The following is a 17,787-nucleotide window of genomic DNA, read 5'->3' on the forward strand; positions in this document are numbered from 1 at the left end:
ATATATATATATATATATATATATATATATATATATATATATATATACATATATAAAACATAAATATACATATATTTACTGAACTACACACACTCGCCCGCTTGGGTGTGTGCATAAACATATATTTATATATATATGTGTACACACACATACATAGACATACATACATACGTACACACACATAGTATAGTGAATGAGATCTATGTCGGCTTTTATAGATTCAACAAGTGACGTTGTATGTGCATCATGTAATGATGCTATGTCAGCTTAGACCACTGGCTGTCTGTATGTGATAGAATACAGGAATACCTTGCTGAGAGGAAAAGTAGCAGACAATGATGCCATAATGAAGAAATGTCCAAATGTCAGATATTATTTCCCCATGGATATTTCCTTATCATGACTGTAGTAGTCCGGGCCTAGCAAGTAAGAGAGCGAGAGACTAGCCACCACCTACACAGAATTACGGCTGCTGGTAAATTAACCTGAGATGAAGACGATGATGGGAATGATTATGAAGATGATAATGGTGGTGAGGATGATGACTGCAATCAACTACATATTTAGTCGCCTTAAATGATTGAATGTGCTTTGAAAAAAAGTGTTAAAATCAGCATCAACAGAAACAGATAATCTATTAAACGATAATCCCCACTGGAACAGCTTTACATAGACACATTATATACATACACACATACATCTACACATCTACAGATACACTAACACATATACACATACAATATATATATATATATATATATATATATATATATATTGTATGTGTATATATACATACATTATTCACACACACGCAGTGGAACTGCTACTAATCCAGTGTCAGTGGTAAGAGAAGTGCTGCCGCGCACTCCACCCTTCCCTCTTCCTCCTACACTTTCTAATCATCTCCTCCAGCTCACCCTCTCTCTCTCTCTCTCTCTCTCACACACACACACACACACACACAACACTGATGGCTATCACCGAAGATTAACGGAGCTAAATCCCGGAAGCAAGACTAAAAGAGAAATGGTATTAACTGACAACAACGATTTATACATACTACACAAACACACACACACACACATAGAAATGTGTGTGTGTATGTGTGTGTTTGAATGCTGATATGCGCGTGTAATCTTCAGTCATACAAAGATTGAAGAACTATGAAAGATTGAGAATGATATATATATATATATATATACACACACATATACATGTATGTATAACCGGAACTGTGTATAGAAGGAAAGGCTGTAGAATGTAAAGAGGATTGTCAGGGATGTTGCCGTTATGGCAAACATCTGGTGAGGAATGATGATTCCGACAACAGGGTCAACTAGATCAAAGCTCCGGTACATAATTAATGTAATGCCAGCACACCATAGAACTTTAATGAATAGTTAGATAACAAGAAATAATGAGGATGATAATATAATAATAATAATAAAATGTGATCTTACTTCATTTGTTTAACTATTGTGCTTTTCCCTGATTCTCCGGCTCCTGTATAGAGAAGACAGAGACCATGTTAATAATATTATTCTTGTAGGAAATATTAATGATGATAATTATAATGATAATAATATTAAATAATATTAATGATTAAACAGTTTGTAAAGGTTGTAGAAATGACGAAGGGATGAAGGTGTTGGAGTAAAAACGTAAAGTAGCTGTGCTAAGAGATTTAATGATGAGATGAAGATGGTAAAGCAAGAAGTGTGCAGGTTGAAATGTCTGTGAAGCTGAGAGAACTGTGAAAGTGATCAAATATGGCTGACTTTGGTGGAAGAATCACTCAACAAACAGCAGCACAGTCTTTGTGCTAGTGCTTCCTCCTCACTGGACTATACATTCTGGACCATACACACACGATTCGGTGATACAATCAAGCAGAAACACTTACCCAAAAGCAGCAATTTTATATCCTTAGCGGCTTGTATACCATCTTCTTTCAAGTTTTTCTCGATAGCTTTACTCCTCTCCAGAGCAAGTCTCTCTTCGGCACTCATAGTACAACCCATTTTGGCTTGCCAGATCTGTCCGTAAATCCAAACGATTTGCAAGCTGCTTAAGAATACAATCCTGAACAATCAGAAACGAGGGAGAACAAACCGACAATATAGCGACACCTTCAATTTACGGTTTAAACACAATTTTCTTTCTGCTTTTTTTTGTTTTTGTTTTTGTTTTGGTTATGGTTTTTACAGACTTCTTTCTTTTTTTTCTATCCTATATATATATGTATATATATATATTACATTTGCAGAACCTATGTGGTATGTTTCCGTGTGATTTAGTCCTGCATGTGAAAAAAATAACAGCTCCTATTTAAGAGAGTCGGGGAGACAGTAGAAAAAAAAGGGGTCGATAGCGATGTCGGGCCAGGCTGTGCTGCTAGCTAATGGCTCAGCGAGATTTTCCAATACATCCAATCATCTAGGGTTCTCTTCACATCGAGGCCACCGATCTCCCCCTCTCTTTCTCTATCTCTCTCTTCCTCTTCACTCAAACAACACTTATTCTGTCTCTCCCTCACTCTTTCGCTCTCTCTCTCTCTCTCTCAGCTATGGCACCCAGCTTACGGACCACACGAAACAGTTCTGTCTCAAACACAATCCGGAAGGTTACAGGAAAAAAAATCTGCGGTTGACAGAGGAAGATGGGTCACCCTGCCGTTAGCGTAGAATTCACAACGCTAGCTGATTTTCTGTCTCTCTCTGCCACTCCTTCTTGGACTATATATATCTCTCTACTTCTTTCTAACGGCTTTCCGAACTCTCTCTCTCAACCTCAGTTTTCCGAACAATCTCCTACTCTGTCCTGTATGCTGCTCTCACTTTCACCCTCTTTTCCTCCTTACACTATCTTTCTCTCTCTTTCTCGCTCGCTATATCTCTAACTGTCAAGCTCCACTCAAACTTGGCCCTAACTTAACTCCCCACCCCTTGTCTACTCCACTTGCTTTTACTCCGACACTTTCTCTTTCGATTTACTTGTTTCTTTCACACGTCTTCTTTCTCCATTCTCTTCTCTTCTATTTTCTTACTATCCATGTCGTTTTATCACTGTCGTTCGCGCTCCTCTGTTGCATTATATCTATATATATATTACACTATATTACATTATGCTATATTATATTATATTATATTATATTATATTATTTTATATTATATATTTCTCCTTGTCTATCTGTCTATATATATAATATAATAATAATAATAATAATATATAATATAATAATAATTATATATGTATGTGTGTGTATATGTGTAATATAATTTTATTTATATATATATATATATATATATATAGAGAGAGAGAGAGAGAGAGGTAGGTTTAGCGATGCAAACAGGAAAAATAGAACTGAGTATATATATATATATATATATTTATTCGGCAGAAGAAATAGTGACTCAAGGGCCGAAAGTTTCGTGTCTTACCCTTGTCTAACAGTTTGATGAATGCTAATACACGAAACATTCGACACTTGAGTCACTCTGTTACATCTGCCAAATATATCTATTATCTCTATGTGTGTGTGTATCTACTGTTTTCCTGTTAGTTTATTATTATTATTATTATTATTATTATTATTATTATGTATCGTCTCACCCGAATGTGACGTGTGCCGTAACTCTCCCTCAATCTCTGTCTCTCTCTCTCTCTCTTATACATACATACATACATACAAACACTTATATAATGACACTATTATTCTGTCTCCCATTTTCATACCCAAGCATACATACTGTAAGTCCTCCCCCGCCTCTCTAAAACATAACCATTCTTTCTCCTCCCTCACTCACACTCACAGCCAAACACCCACCAACCTACACATCTATATATATATATATATATATATATATGAATGTATGTACGAATGTGTGTGTGTGCGCGCGCGTTTACTCTATCTACATTCACCCCCACTATATACACATTTCATACACACATACGCTACATCTCCCGACAGACACACGCACACACACCTTTTACATGTGTGTTTATACCTTACGTGTTTCTCTCCTCTCACAGATGTGTGATTTTCTTTCTTTTCATTTATATACATTATACATACACGCAAGCTTTTTCTTTCTCACTCTTTCTCTCATCTTCTCTATCATCACACGTTCTCTCAACATTTCCCCCTTGTATTTCTTTGCTTTCCCTTTCTCTATCTTCCGTGACTTCTCTCACTTCCTCTTTTTAATTCTTATTTCCTATTCCCTCTTTTCTTTCTCTCTCTTTTATCTATCTGTATATACTTCACTTTCTTCAGTTTTCCCTCTCATTTCTATGTATCTCCTTCTCTGACACTTTGTCGCTCTTTTTCTTATTCTACAGATCTCCTTTCTCTTTTATTCTTCCTCTTCTATACTTCCTTATCTCTTCCTGCTCGATATTCATCTATATTTCTATCATGGTTTTATTTTCTCTGTATAACCCTCTCCGTCAACCCATATATCTCTGTTTCCCTCATCTCTCTTTCCTAAACCAAGAAAAAGTTGAGGAAATATCGTTAGGCACGCTGAAAGGATAAAACGTTCTTAACTCTTGCTGATCTGATGTTAGAAGGAAAGGCACAGATAAACCGACAGACACGATTCATGTATAGATATATTAAGGAGAGAAAAAAGACAGATGGGGAAAAATTGGATGGGGAACGGTTATAGGATAGAAGAGATGAAAGCGAAAGAAGACTACGCTCTCTAACTCTCTATTCCTCTCTCGCTCTCTTTCACATACAAATGCGCTCGCGCACACACTCACATATACATACATGTATGTGTAATAGTAAACAACAAAACGAAGAGAAAGGGGTAGTGTAGAGAGAAAAAAGAAGCCACAGCCACCGAATTCCAGTCGATTGCTGTAGCTGCTGCTGCTGCTGATGATGATGTTGCTGCTACTGCTGCTGCCGCAGTTGATCGAACTGAGTTGGTAGCGAAGTGAAAATCACACTGTTGCGGGGCCGCTACGTGACGTCAATAGAGGCACGGGGTCTAGATATATTAGCATCCAGCAGGAGATACAATTAAAAAATTATGAAAATGATGTCTCCCACCATCACCCTTATCTCTTTTTCTCTCTCCCTCTTTTCCCCTCTCTCACTCGTATGTACCCGCCCCTCCTTCTTTCTTCATTAACCATTCTTTCATTCTCCACGATTCTTCTCAATTTACCCACCTTGGAGTAGATTTATGCATGTGTTTCAACAGAACCTTGAAGTGAATAAATGAGCTTTTTTTGTCTAGGAATTTACGCATACACACACACACGTGTACATATATACACGTATTTACACATATGCACGTAGTGAAATATATACCTTGTTCTCTCTCTCTCTCTCTCTCTCTCTCTCTCTCTGCCATTATTACTAGTGTAAAGTAACATCATTTCGTTGGTGATTTGTCTTTCTGTGTCTCTACCCATTCCCTCTTTCCAATTTGCGCTGTATTCTTCAGAAGCACACTTGGAATTTATTCCTCCACACATTCGGAAGAGAATGTCTCTCTAGTTTATCTAAACGAAACTCTAAAAAGCAGATCAGTTCCTGCAAAAGTAGCGCATTATGGTATGCAGCTACCACCTTGGCTTACGGTAGGTAGACAGGTATAATGATCGGTTAATAGCAAGACCTACAGAACAGATGATAGATAGATAGATAGATAGATAGATAGATAGATAAGATAGATAGATGAGATAGATAGATAAGATAGATAGATGAGATAGATAGATAAGATAGATAGATGAGATAGATAGATAAGATAGATAGATGAGATAGATAGATAAGATAGATAGATAGATAGATAGATAGATAGATAGATCAAGCATTCTTGACAGAACATTTCTATAGACTTTGTAACAGATGATTTAGTCTTCTGTAGTAGTGGTATACAAGGCAGCAGATGATTATAGTAGTATAAATTGTAGTCTTCTATAGATTTATAGTAGTGTAGTATGTAAATGTAGGTTGAATTAACCTATGGTAGCACAAATCATGTCTTACATTGTAACAATAATGCAGATCATAATCTCCTATAGATTAATAGAAGAGTAGATTGTAATCTGTAGTATAAAAGCAGTGTTGGTTGAAGTCCTACACTATAGTGTTACAGTAGTATAGGTCACAGTATCCTGTAGTGTAACAGTAGTAAAAGCTGTATTATCCTATGCTGTAGTTAGTGATATAGCATGTAGTGCTTTATAGTGTAACAACAGTATAGTTCATACTTTCCTATTGATACAGTAATAGCATAGGTTACATTCTTCTGTAGATGTACAAGTTGTAGTAGACTCCTATAGTGTAACTGTAGTTTTATTGTAGATGTGTGTTTACTTTTCATGGTAGCCATACATCTATAATATTGTAAAAATTGCATCTCATGGCTTTCTTCAGCTCCTAAACAGCTGCTGAATCTCTATAAGGTACAAGTGTATTCTAGTTTGGAGTTCTTCAGCTGGCAAGGAAGCCTCTATACTGTTGATTGACCTGCAAGAAATAGCAGCCGAATCTCCTTCAAATCTCCACACTCCTATCATCATCATTGTCATCATCACTGTTGTCGTCATAGTTGTGGTCGTCGTCGTAATTTTATGTCAACTTTCCTTGTTGACATGGGTTAGAGTGGTTAGCATGATTTGAATTTGTTTTGTTTTTGGTAGTACTAACCCCATTCCCAGACAGGTTGGAAGACCATATTCTTACTAGAACATTTAAATTTTAGCATGGTTTCTACTGCTAGATATCCTTCCTAATCAACCACTTTACAAGGGGCACTGAGTGCTTTTTATTGTGGTACAATGACAAGAAAGGTTGTCATATTCTCAGGGGTCCTCTCAACCCTATGCTGTCTCTTACGAAAGGAAAGCTACATTTAATATTATCTTCATCATCATCATCATCATCATCATCTTAGTGTCTACTTTTCCATGCTTGCATAAGTCGAATGGAGTTTATTGAGGCAGATTTTTTACAGCCGGGTGCCCTTCCTGTTGCCAACCCACATGTGTTTCCAAGCAAGGTAATATTTCTCCAGTCAGGCATATTTTTGCAGAATACTGGAATTGAATGACACTGCATACATGACAGTGACACTTATACACAATGTCAAGACAAGGAGACAAAACAGTTGCACTCATACTCGCATACATGCATACACACACACACTTATATATCTGATGATGATGATATATATATACTGTTCAAATGTACTGAAAGCAAAAGACAGAAACAGGTGAAGGAACAACAAGCAAGTGTATTAGTTTGATGCTTGGGAAAATGGAAAAATTTTTGATGTTTTGAACTTAAGCTCTTTAACAGAAAAGGATCAGAGGAAAAAAATGGAGGGAGATTGCAAAAAACAGGGGCTTCTTTCAATCTCCATCTACTAAATCCATTCACAAGGTTTTAGTCAACCTGGGGTTATAGTAGAAGATGCTTGCCCAAGGTGCCACTCAGTGGGACTGAACCTGAAACCATGTGGTTGGGAAGCAAACTTCTCAACCACAGAGCCATGCCTACACCTCTTGTATTTGAGAAAAGACTGGATGGTCACGACTGGAATGTCTTTGCTTGCAGATCTTCTTGATCAGGATTATGACCAATGCACTTCTCTTACTTTTGCCTATCATACCTGAACCCTTAAATCCCATACCCAAACCTTTTTTTTTTACCCAAACAGAGCTACACCATGTTTACACTCTATCTCTCTCTATGGACCTCAATCAACAGGAATTCAAGATGAAATTCATCAGTGTGGGACAGCTGACAAATGACCTGGGCCTTTTTCCTTCTCAAAAACTGCTACAACAATTTTAAAGTTCTCATAACATATAATTATTTTTTTATTTAAAAAGTGATTAATTTCTTCATACATTTGGCATGGTATTTCATATTGTGAGTTAATTTTGTTTTTCATGGGTTTACACAATTCTCTCTCTCTCTCTCTCTCTCTCTCTCTCTCGCTTTCCCTCTAAATATACACACACATTAACATAATAATCATCCTACAGAAAATCTAATGAGGACAAGAATTATTATTTCACACCTTAAATGAATATTCAAATGAGTTAGGTGGCATTAACCTAAATGATATATAATTTTGTACATACAAACTCTTGCTTTTTTTTTGTGTGTGTATACATCTACATGCCTATATACATGTGCATATGTGTGTAAGGGAGGTACACAGGTTTCATGCATATGTATCTGTGTCTGTGTGTATGGCATTTGTTTCTCTCTCTCTCTCTCTCTCTCTCTCTCTCTCTCTCTCTCTCTCTCTCTCTCTCTTTCTTTCCCTCTCTCTCTCTTTCTTTCCATGATTCTATGTCATTATTATCTTTCTTGTTCCTCCCTCTTTTTTGTACCCCATCACCTCAATCACTCCATTTCCTGTCTCGTACACTCTTTTCTTTCTCCCTCCTCACTCATCTTCTGCAATTGCTCTTTCTTCTTCCAGCTCTATTGGTCATTATGCCCTGAATGACTGGAGGCAACAGAAAGCATTGAGGATCCTGCTACTAGTGCTGGTGCTATGATACAATACACAAAGTAGATCTAGCAAAGTGGTTGACAAACCAGTGGAGACACTGCAGGGACAAGAGGCTATTACCTTTTTTGTCTTGTTGAGGACATAACAACACCCCTAGAACTGATATTGTGATGAAATGCACCTGGTACTAGCTGTAAAGTAGTTAGTAAATTGGTTGAGATACACGGGGTCAGGAAGAATCTTTAGTCTTGTCTGTTGAGGTCATGACAACCTATCTAACACTGGTTCTATGATAAAAAACATTCAGTACTTTAGTTAGTGCTAGGAAGGGCATCCAGCTGCAGAGACCATGCAACAATAAATTGGATGACTGAAATAAATTTTCCAGACCAATCCTAGAAGAACAGTAGGTTTTAAAATACATATTAACTTTCATGATATGGATAATATAAAGGTGACAAGCGTGGAGGCACAATGGCCCAATGGTTAGGGCAGCGGACTCGCAGTCATAGGATCGCGGTTTTGATTCCCAGACCTGGTGTTGTGAGTGTTTATTGAGCGAAAACACCTAAAGCTCCACGAGGCTCCAGCAGGGGATGGTGGCGAACCCTGCTGTACTCTTTCACCACAACTTTCTCTCACTCTTACTTCCTGTTTCTGTTGTGTCTGTAATTCAAAGGGTCAGCCTTGTCACACTGTGTCACGCTGAATATCCCCGAGAACTACATTAAGGGTTACACGTGTCTGTGGAGTGCTCAGCCACTTGTACGTTAATTTCACGAGCAGGCTGTTCCGTTGATCGGATCAACTGGAACCCTCGGCGTTGTAAGCGACGGAATGCCAACAACAACAACAACAACAACAAAGGTGACAAGCAGGCAGAACCATTAGCACACTGGACAAAATGCTCAGTGGCATCCCTTCTGGTTTTATGTTTTGAGTTCAAATTCTACCATGGTCAACTTTGCCTTTCATCCTTTCAAGCTTGATAAAATAAGTAGCACCTGAGCACTGGAGCTCCTGTAATCAACTAACCCCAACCCCGTGAAATTTTAGGCCTTGTGCCTATAGTAGAAAGAGGTATTATTATTATTTAGGTGTGCACTTCCAAAATGGCCCCTTAAAGACTGCATTTGTGTGTTTTTTTTTTGCTTGAAGATCCCTTGGTTTGTAACTTACATACCATTCAGGTATATTAAGCAACCAATTGATGAAAGTCAAAGTGGCAACTTTGCCAGTCCTGAAAACTTTATACTGCTGCTGCTGCTGCTACTACTGCTGCTGCTGCTGCTGCTGCTGCTACTACTACTACTACTACTACTACTTCATCATCATTGTTTTAACATTTACTCCTCCACGCTTCTATCAATCAGATAAGATTTGTTGAGGTAAATTCTCTACGGTTGGTTGCTTTCCCTGTTGCTCACCTTGACAAGGCAGATTGTCTGCATTTAACATACAATGTCAAAATAAAAGAGGCACACACTCAAACACATACAAGCTAATACTTTCCCCAAATTCAATCGTGTGTTTTTTCATAAAACTATATACAAATATCAATGCTTACTTGAAAGTGAAATCTTGTTTACAACTAGGCAAGAAGACACATGCATATACATATATCATCATCATCATCATCATCACCATCATCATTATCATCATCATTTTCATTTTACATCCATTTTCCATGCTAGCATGGGTGAAATAATTTGACAAAATTCAACAGAGTCCCATGTCTTGCTCCAATGTCTCATTCTGGAAAGTTTCTTGGTCAGTCACTTTATAGAGTGCACTTAGTGCATTTTTGAATATATTTTTAAGGCACCAGCACTGTAGAAGTTGCCTTGCCATGATCAAGACTAAAGAACCCTCACAAGCACTACATTGTCTACTCAAATCACTTACCAGTCAGTTACATAGTATACTTGGTTCATTTTTTTGCGGGTACCAACACTGGTAAGGTCACATTACTAATTGCAAAGTGAAACAAAGTACACACACATACACACACACACACACACACACACACACACAAACGCACACACATTTAGATTTAAACTTACAGTGTTTGTCTTTTTTTGCAATATCCCCTCACATACTTGCTTTACATCTTCTCCTTCCTTTTTCTTTATTCTTCCATACTATATCTTCCTCTCACTTTCTCTCCCTCCTCTTCAAATGATTTTCTTTGGTATCCTTTGACCTTGAAAGATGAAACACACACACTTTCTCATGTTCTGTTTACATTAGCAGAACCTTAGAAATAAACCAATGTCTCCAAAAAAAGACAAAACTTTTCTCCACTGTTATCAATATCAATTCATCAAATTTAATTTTGCGGAAACTAATATTTGGTTGTACAGAAAATAAATATATTCTACTTCATCTGGTATAAATAAAAAAGAGGCATGTATATTTTTCTTCCAAATGATACAATATAAAACATTTATTTAGTATCGTTTTTCATAGGGTGGACTCTGGTTGACTCTGCTATCTTAAATGATAGATGACAGTTCTGCAATATCTTACTGAACAATCCACACAGATGGTTTGTTTATAGTGATCAAATGTTTGTGTTGTACATTAGCTGACTCCCTCTATCAAATTGACATTGTCTTTTCAGGTGCACTGTGTACCACATGTTAGATGCTGAAGGGCAACATCAAATGAAGTGCTTTACTCTTTTACTCTTTTACTTGTTTCAGTCATTTGACTGTGGCCATGCTGGAGCACCACCTTTAGATGAGCAAATCAACCCCAGGAATTATTCTTTGTAAGCCTAGTACTTATTCTATCGGACTCTTTTGCCGAACTGCTAAGTTACGGGTACCTTATCACCGTTATCTATTTCTTACAGAGCCTACTGTCCATTTTGTTTTTCTCTTCCCTTCTCCTACTAGATGGGAAACAATGCAGATCCTCTTCAAGAACCTACACTGCCACTCTCACCTTCTCATAATTCAATCCCTTTTGTCTCCTCTTGCATGAAGCTGACCCCATCTCCTCTCCATGCCACTGATGTATCCAATGTTATCTATTTGCCCAAGGTGCCACACACTAGGACTGAAACTGAAGCCATAGGGTTGTAAAGTAAACTTGTTAACTACACAGACCTGCCTGTACATACACACACACACACACACACACACACACACACACACACACACACACACACACACACACACACACACACACACACACACACACACACACACATGGTGCCATGTATAAAGCACCCATGCTAGTGTCACATATAGAGTATCTGTGCCAGTGCCATGTATAAAGGACTTGTGTTGGTACCACATAAAAGGAGACCTAGTACACTCTGTAAAGTGGTTGGTGTTAGGAAGGGCATCTAGCCATAGAAACGAAGCCAAAACAGACAGTTGGAGTCTGGACAGCTCTTTGGATGACTAACTCCTGTGAAATCATCCAACCCATGCCTGCATGGAAAACAGGCATTAAATGATGATGATGATGATGATGATATATATTCGCCATGATAGATCGCTGACCACTACACATATTTTTTTCTCTCCTTATTTCTTTCTGTGTTCCTTTCAGTTGAAGAGCATAGCTCGAAACATCAAAGACTTTCTCTATTCTCAAGCATTAAACTAATACATCCATTTGTTGTTTACACCACCTGTCTTTGTCTGTTGTTTTTTTCGTAAATTCTCCCATATATATATATGTACAGTATATAACCACACACACATATAATGTGTATGTATGTATCATATAAATCAGTGTTTGCAGTAAATATTTTGATAGAAGATTCTAGTTTGAGTGGAGTAGTAAATTTTAAAATGTATTGAAAATTAATTTTAACTAAATATAACAAAATAAACACTTGATAAATTATAAATGGTTCTGATTTTTGGGCATTATTGATTTTTTTTTTTTGGCTGTCCTAAATTGTTTTCCATTTTATTTGGCTTTTTTGATTTCGTTATTGGAAATATTGCTGCTGGTTTTGCAATTTTTATTTCATTATTTAAACAATATTTTTGCCTGTTTTTTTTTTATTTAAAAATATTGCTACTGGAATTAATTACTTGTGTGCAAAACTGTGAATGATCAGTTGACTGTTTGAAGTTAAAAGTAATTTACAATATAGAATTCCTACCAGCCATATATCAAATTATATTGGTGAAACAAAACATTTTCTCAAGAAATACAGACATCATCCTTTTCACAAAATTGTTTTAAAAAGTTAGTTTTTGGTTTCAAGCAATTTAAACGAATCTTAAGTATGTGGTGAAGGTTATTTAGAAAGAATGGGTCTAAGGTATTTTAACAGTCTTTTATACCACCTAAGTATACTGGTTCCTGTTTAATATCTTTTGCAATAAAATATTTCAAACTTTTCAGTAAATGATGGAACAATAGCTTCATATATTTCAATTATTGAAATCATCTTCATCATTATTTAACATCTACTTTTCCATGCGTGCATGAATCAGATAGAATTTGTTGAGGCAGATATTTTATGGTTGGATACCCTTCCTGTCACCAACACTTACCTGTTTCCAAGCAAGGTAATATTTCCCCATAGAAAACTGGAAACAAAGGGCATTACTTGTATGATGGTGATGCTCATTTATATGTACACACACACACACACACACACACACACACACACACACACACACACACACACACACACACACACACACACACACACACACACACACACACACACACACACACACACACACATGCATGCACTCATACACACATACCTATATATGATGGGATTCTTTCAGTTCCCCTTTACAAAATCCACTCACAAGGCTTTAGTCAGCCTGGAACTATAGTAGAAGACACTTGTCTTACATACCATGCAGTAGGACTGAACCTGAGATTGCATGATTCGGAAACAAACCATACAGCCACACCTGTACCGACATACAGAGAAAAATATTGAAACATTGAAACAGAAAGAAAAACATTGACTCAGTCAGAAGTCAGTAGTTTCAACAAAAGTATACAATACTAATATATTTTATATGAGAAAAATAAGGAAAGCAATATGTCTACAATACTGAAAGTACTGCTGTCTTACTTTCTGAAAATTTGAAATATTGATATATAAACTTTTTACAATTATAAATAAGAGCAAAAAGAAAATATTTTCTCTGTCAATATGCTGAAAAATAGACGCTAAATCGTCTAACCACATAAAATATTTTCACTTGTATTATTATACCACGTGCTGAAATGAGGAAAGCAAGCTAACAATTTCTGTTTGCTGGCTTTCCTTGTTTCCTGTGGGCTGCAGATTTGTGCCAATCAGTCAAACTTTTTAAATGCATTCTAGGATGTCTGTGTATAACTTTTTTATTCAATAGTATCAATTAACCAACGGTTAATCTTATTGATGTGAGTTGTGATGATTGAGTCTTTCATAATGATATACTAGAAATATTTATAGTACTAATGAACAGCTTGGCTTACTAACATTGTAAGCTAATATGAGACAGAATTTGGCTGAAAGAAATGTTTGTATTTGATAGTTGAACATGGAAAAATTGCTTCCCAAACCTTTCCATCAATCTCTCATATTTTGCACTACAAGTGCCACAAATAACTAGGGATTAATAAAAATAGGTCATACAAAGTTGATGTGAACCAAAACAGTGACCAAAAAATTATTAAATCTATAAAAATATGACAGCCAGAGGTTTTACCTTGCAATAAGACAATGTCCTGTAATGCTTTGTATACTGATGCCAATATTTGGAATACTTGACTGATCTATAGTGGAAATTTGTTCCATAGATATTAAACCTGCAAGATTTTGATGTCAATTGGAAGCTTTAATAGAAACAGTAGTATTATTTGGCTCTACATTAGACGATTTGTAAACAACCTAAGATCATTGTCAATATCTTTTGGGTGTCATATGGTATCACTCAGTGGTTGCAAAAATAAATACATCAGCCAAACACTTAAAAGCAAAGAAAACACATTCTCATGGATTGATAGTTAATTCTTCAAGAAGTATTCATTTTCTGATGACCTTCAATGTGACTCCAGAAATGCCAGACTAGTATACCTCAACCAAAACTTGGAAGAGAAAAACTCTGTATACCACAAAAAGATTATATAAAAATATATTCCTTTTAAACTGATGATGGCGATATCAACATGAAGTGTAATCTCACTTGGAACTCATAACCATTACACCATTCTTATTTTAGAAGGTTATGCTCTTGTTGTCCAAATGCAGGAGAGAGCTATGAAATACCCTAAAGTATAAAAGAGACAGTGAAGCCTTTAAACCTCAAAGATGTGGCCAAAAATGTTCATTGTGTCACATTTCTGTGAAAGACACACATATGATCACAATTGTTCAAAAATATCATCAAGGCTCTACTTTACACTGTGACATGATGTTGTTGCTAGAACAATGCACAAAGCCATCTGTAGGAAAGACATCCCTGGATAAATATAGAGAGTATCCTTATTGAATACATACATATCAACACAAAAAATATTGGTGAAACTTTCTCATCAAAACTTCTGCCCAGTGCAAACATAACATACCTACTGTAGTTGTTATGGACAGCAGAAAAGAAAAGTCATGAAGCATCACAGAATTCAACTGCTTAGCAGATGTGAATATTTCTTCCAAAATCAGTGAAAAAGAAAATATTTAAAGACAGCTGCTTCATAATCTACAATACTTCTACCTAGATTTTAAATCTGCATCTATACTAATAGTTATTAGTGCACATGGTTATGTTAAGCTATGTTAAGATATGCTCAAGTAACAATCTCAAAATTCTTGGATTTTCAGACAAAGAATTTATACAAAAAACAATAGAAATATGAGACAATTTAAAAGTTCAGCATATAATCCACATAATTTTCATCATCTAAATTCCAGCAATAGAACATTGTCTCTTTGTTAAAAACCAACTTCTTCTTTTTAGGAAGAATTTAAATATTTAAAGAAGAAAGAGACATTCTGAAATGCATACTTACAAACTCAAACACAGATGCTGACATACACACATATAGATACATATATAGATATTGACATACACACATACATGCAAAGAGAGAGTTATTGATATACTCACATACCCATGCGCATAAACTGGCATATGTACTAGAATATACACATTTATAGATATATTCGCATACAATCATATATAGATACTGGCATACACATGTGTGTATACCAGTATATACACATACTGATATATGCACAACCAAACATAGACACATACTGAAATATGCACGTACAAACAAAGATAGACATTGAAATACATATGTCTATAAATACCTGCACTTTCAGGAACAGGAGACAGCTACTAAATACCTAACCAATAAAAGAGATAAAGACACCTACAAGCTTTCACATTGTGACGGAAAGTGCCAACTGAGCTATACCAATGTAGAAGATATCGCCATATCATCATCAGCAACCTCAAAATGTCTGTAAGGTAAATAACTCCCCATGAAACATGACATTGTCTCCAAAACCATGTACAATTCTTTCTGTAAGAAGGACTGTCCTGATTTTCATACCAAAGTCAATATAATAATAATAATAATAATAATAATGAAATTATTGTGTAGAGTGCTCAGGTGCACTACAACTCATCAAAGGTGCAGGTATAGTACATAGGATTATGTACAAAAGTCAGGGAAGTGAACAGTGTATGTGTCATGATATATGTGTGCATGTGTTTAGAGGTGGGGATATCAGGTGTAGTGTTGGTGAATTCCAGGAAGCATGGAGGTTTTAAAGGATGACTCAACAGCTAACAGCTGATGCAGGTAGTTTGTTCCATGCTTCAGCAACTCTGAGCGTGAAAAAATGTTTCCGAAAGTCATGGGAGCGGTGCTGTTTTCTGACCTTGTAGGCATACCCACATATGTTAGACACATGGAGCTCAAAAAGGTGTTCAAGGTGGTTGTTGGCACAATGGTTAATAATTTTGTGAGTGTTTACCAAGTCAGTTGCCAGACGTCAGAGATTCAATGTATCCTATGCCCAGGGAAACAAGGCATCAGAGTATGGTAAATGCCTGATGGAGGGTATTTGCTTGGTTGCACGTCTCTGAACAGTTTCAAGGAGGTCAATGTCCTGAGCAAGATAGGGGTTCCAGACTGGTGATGCAAATTCCAAGTATGGGCATATACAACCATATACAACCATATACCATAGCCATATACAACTTTAAATAGATAACTGGAGAGCATCTGACAAAGGACTTGCTGAGTGATGCCAAGACACCCTTGGCCTTCTTGACAATTTTACAAATGTGCTTTGTCCAGTGCAAATTGCAAATCGCTTATGTGTCGATACTTTTAAAAAAGTAGAAAACTGGTGGAAAAGTCCAAGAAAAATTGCAATTTTGTGTAAACAAAACAGACCTGATATTTTCCTATACAATAAAAAATCAAATGTTATGTATTACTGCAAAGATTGGTTGACCAGTAAATGTGAATGTTTAATGTAACGTAGTGAAAAAAGAGAATATCAGTGGTGAATTAATAAGAAAGTTACAACTTGAGTTTCTCGGCTTTAGATTCTCAATTGAACATATTTTCATAGATACAATGAATCATGTAGCAGTAGATTTGCATAAAAGCCTGGAGAAGCTGGGGGGTTTTCCAAATCAGAGCAAAGAAAACTTACTCAAGATTTGTAAGATTTTCCAAAGATTCTCCATTTGAGGACCCTGGAATGAGCATGTACACTCACTCACATATGTACATATAGCACACACATACACATGCATAGATACACATACATGAAATGTAATCACATACACACACATGCACACATACTTACAGACATATGAAATGTAATCACACATACTCATGTACTAAAGAAATATGTACACACATTGCATGAGTGCTGGTAGTACCATACACATACATCCATATATGCACACATTAATTCATATATTCTCAAATATACGGACACTGTCTTAATCTTTTAAAAGAAAAACCTGTGTCACTGGCCTGAATTTTGGGAAGTACGAAATAATCTAAAGGAGAAACTGACCTACACATGTACGGAAACATATAGATACTAGCATACAAATATACATATAGTGATAGGTACTGACATACATACATCAAACACGCATAAATACTGAGCTATAGGAATACATATACATACACATATAAACACAAAGATATATACTGACATACATGTATACAAACATATAAATAGTGACATACATACAAACATACATTTAGAGATACTGACACACACACACATATATATATATATATATATATATACATATATATATACATATATATA

General features: G+C 36.1%; 1 protein-coding gene across 2 annotated transcripts in view; it reads right to left on the reverse strand.

Annotated features, from left to right (window-relative positions):
• The window catches only part of LOC106882189 (guanine nucleotide-binding protein G(o) subunit alpha), a 128,307-nt gene extending 125,458 nt beyond the window's left edge, over window positions 1-2,849 (reverse strand). Inside the window, exons 1-2 of one of the 2 annotated variants that reach the window (XM_014932780.2) lie at window positions 1,904-2,849; window positions 1,461-1,503 (exon numbers count right to left, since the gene is read on the reverse strand). In XM_014932780.2, coding sequence (XP_014788266.1) covers window positions 1,461-1,503; window positions 1,904-2,021 — 161 coding nt within the window. In that variant the 5' untranslated portion in view covers window positions 2,022-2,849. The remainder of the gene's footprint in view (window positions 1-1,460; window positions 1,504-1,903) is intronic. The other variant, XM_014932788.2, reaches the window with a different exon arrangement.
• Window positions 2,850-17,787: the final 14,938 nt, after the last annotated feature.

The sequence above is a fragment of the Octopus bimaculoides genome, chromosome 1, assembly GCF_001194135.2.
Source record: "Octopus bimaculoides isolate UCB-OBI-ISO-001 chromosome 1, ASM119413v2, whole genome shotgun sequence".
Taxonomy (NCBI): Eukaryota; Metazoa; Mollusca; class Cephalopoda; order Octopoda; family Octopodidae; genus Octopus; species Octopus bimaculoides.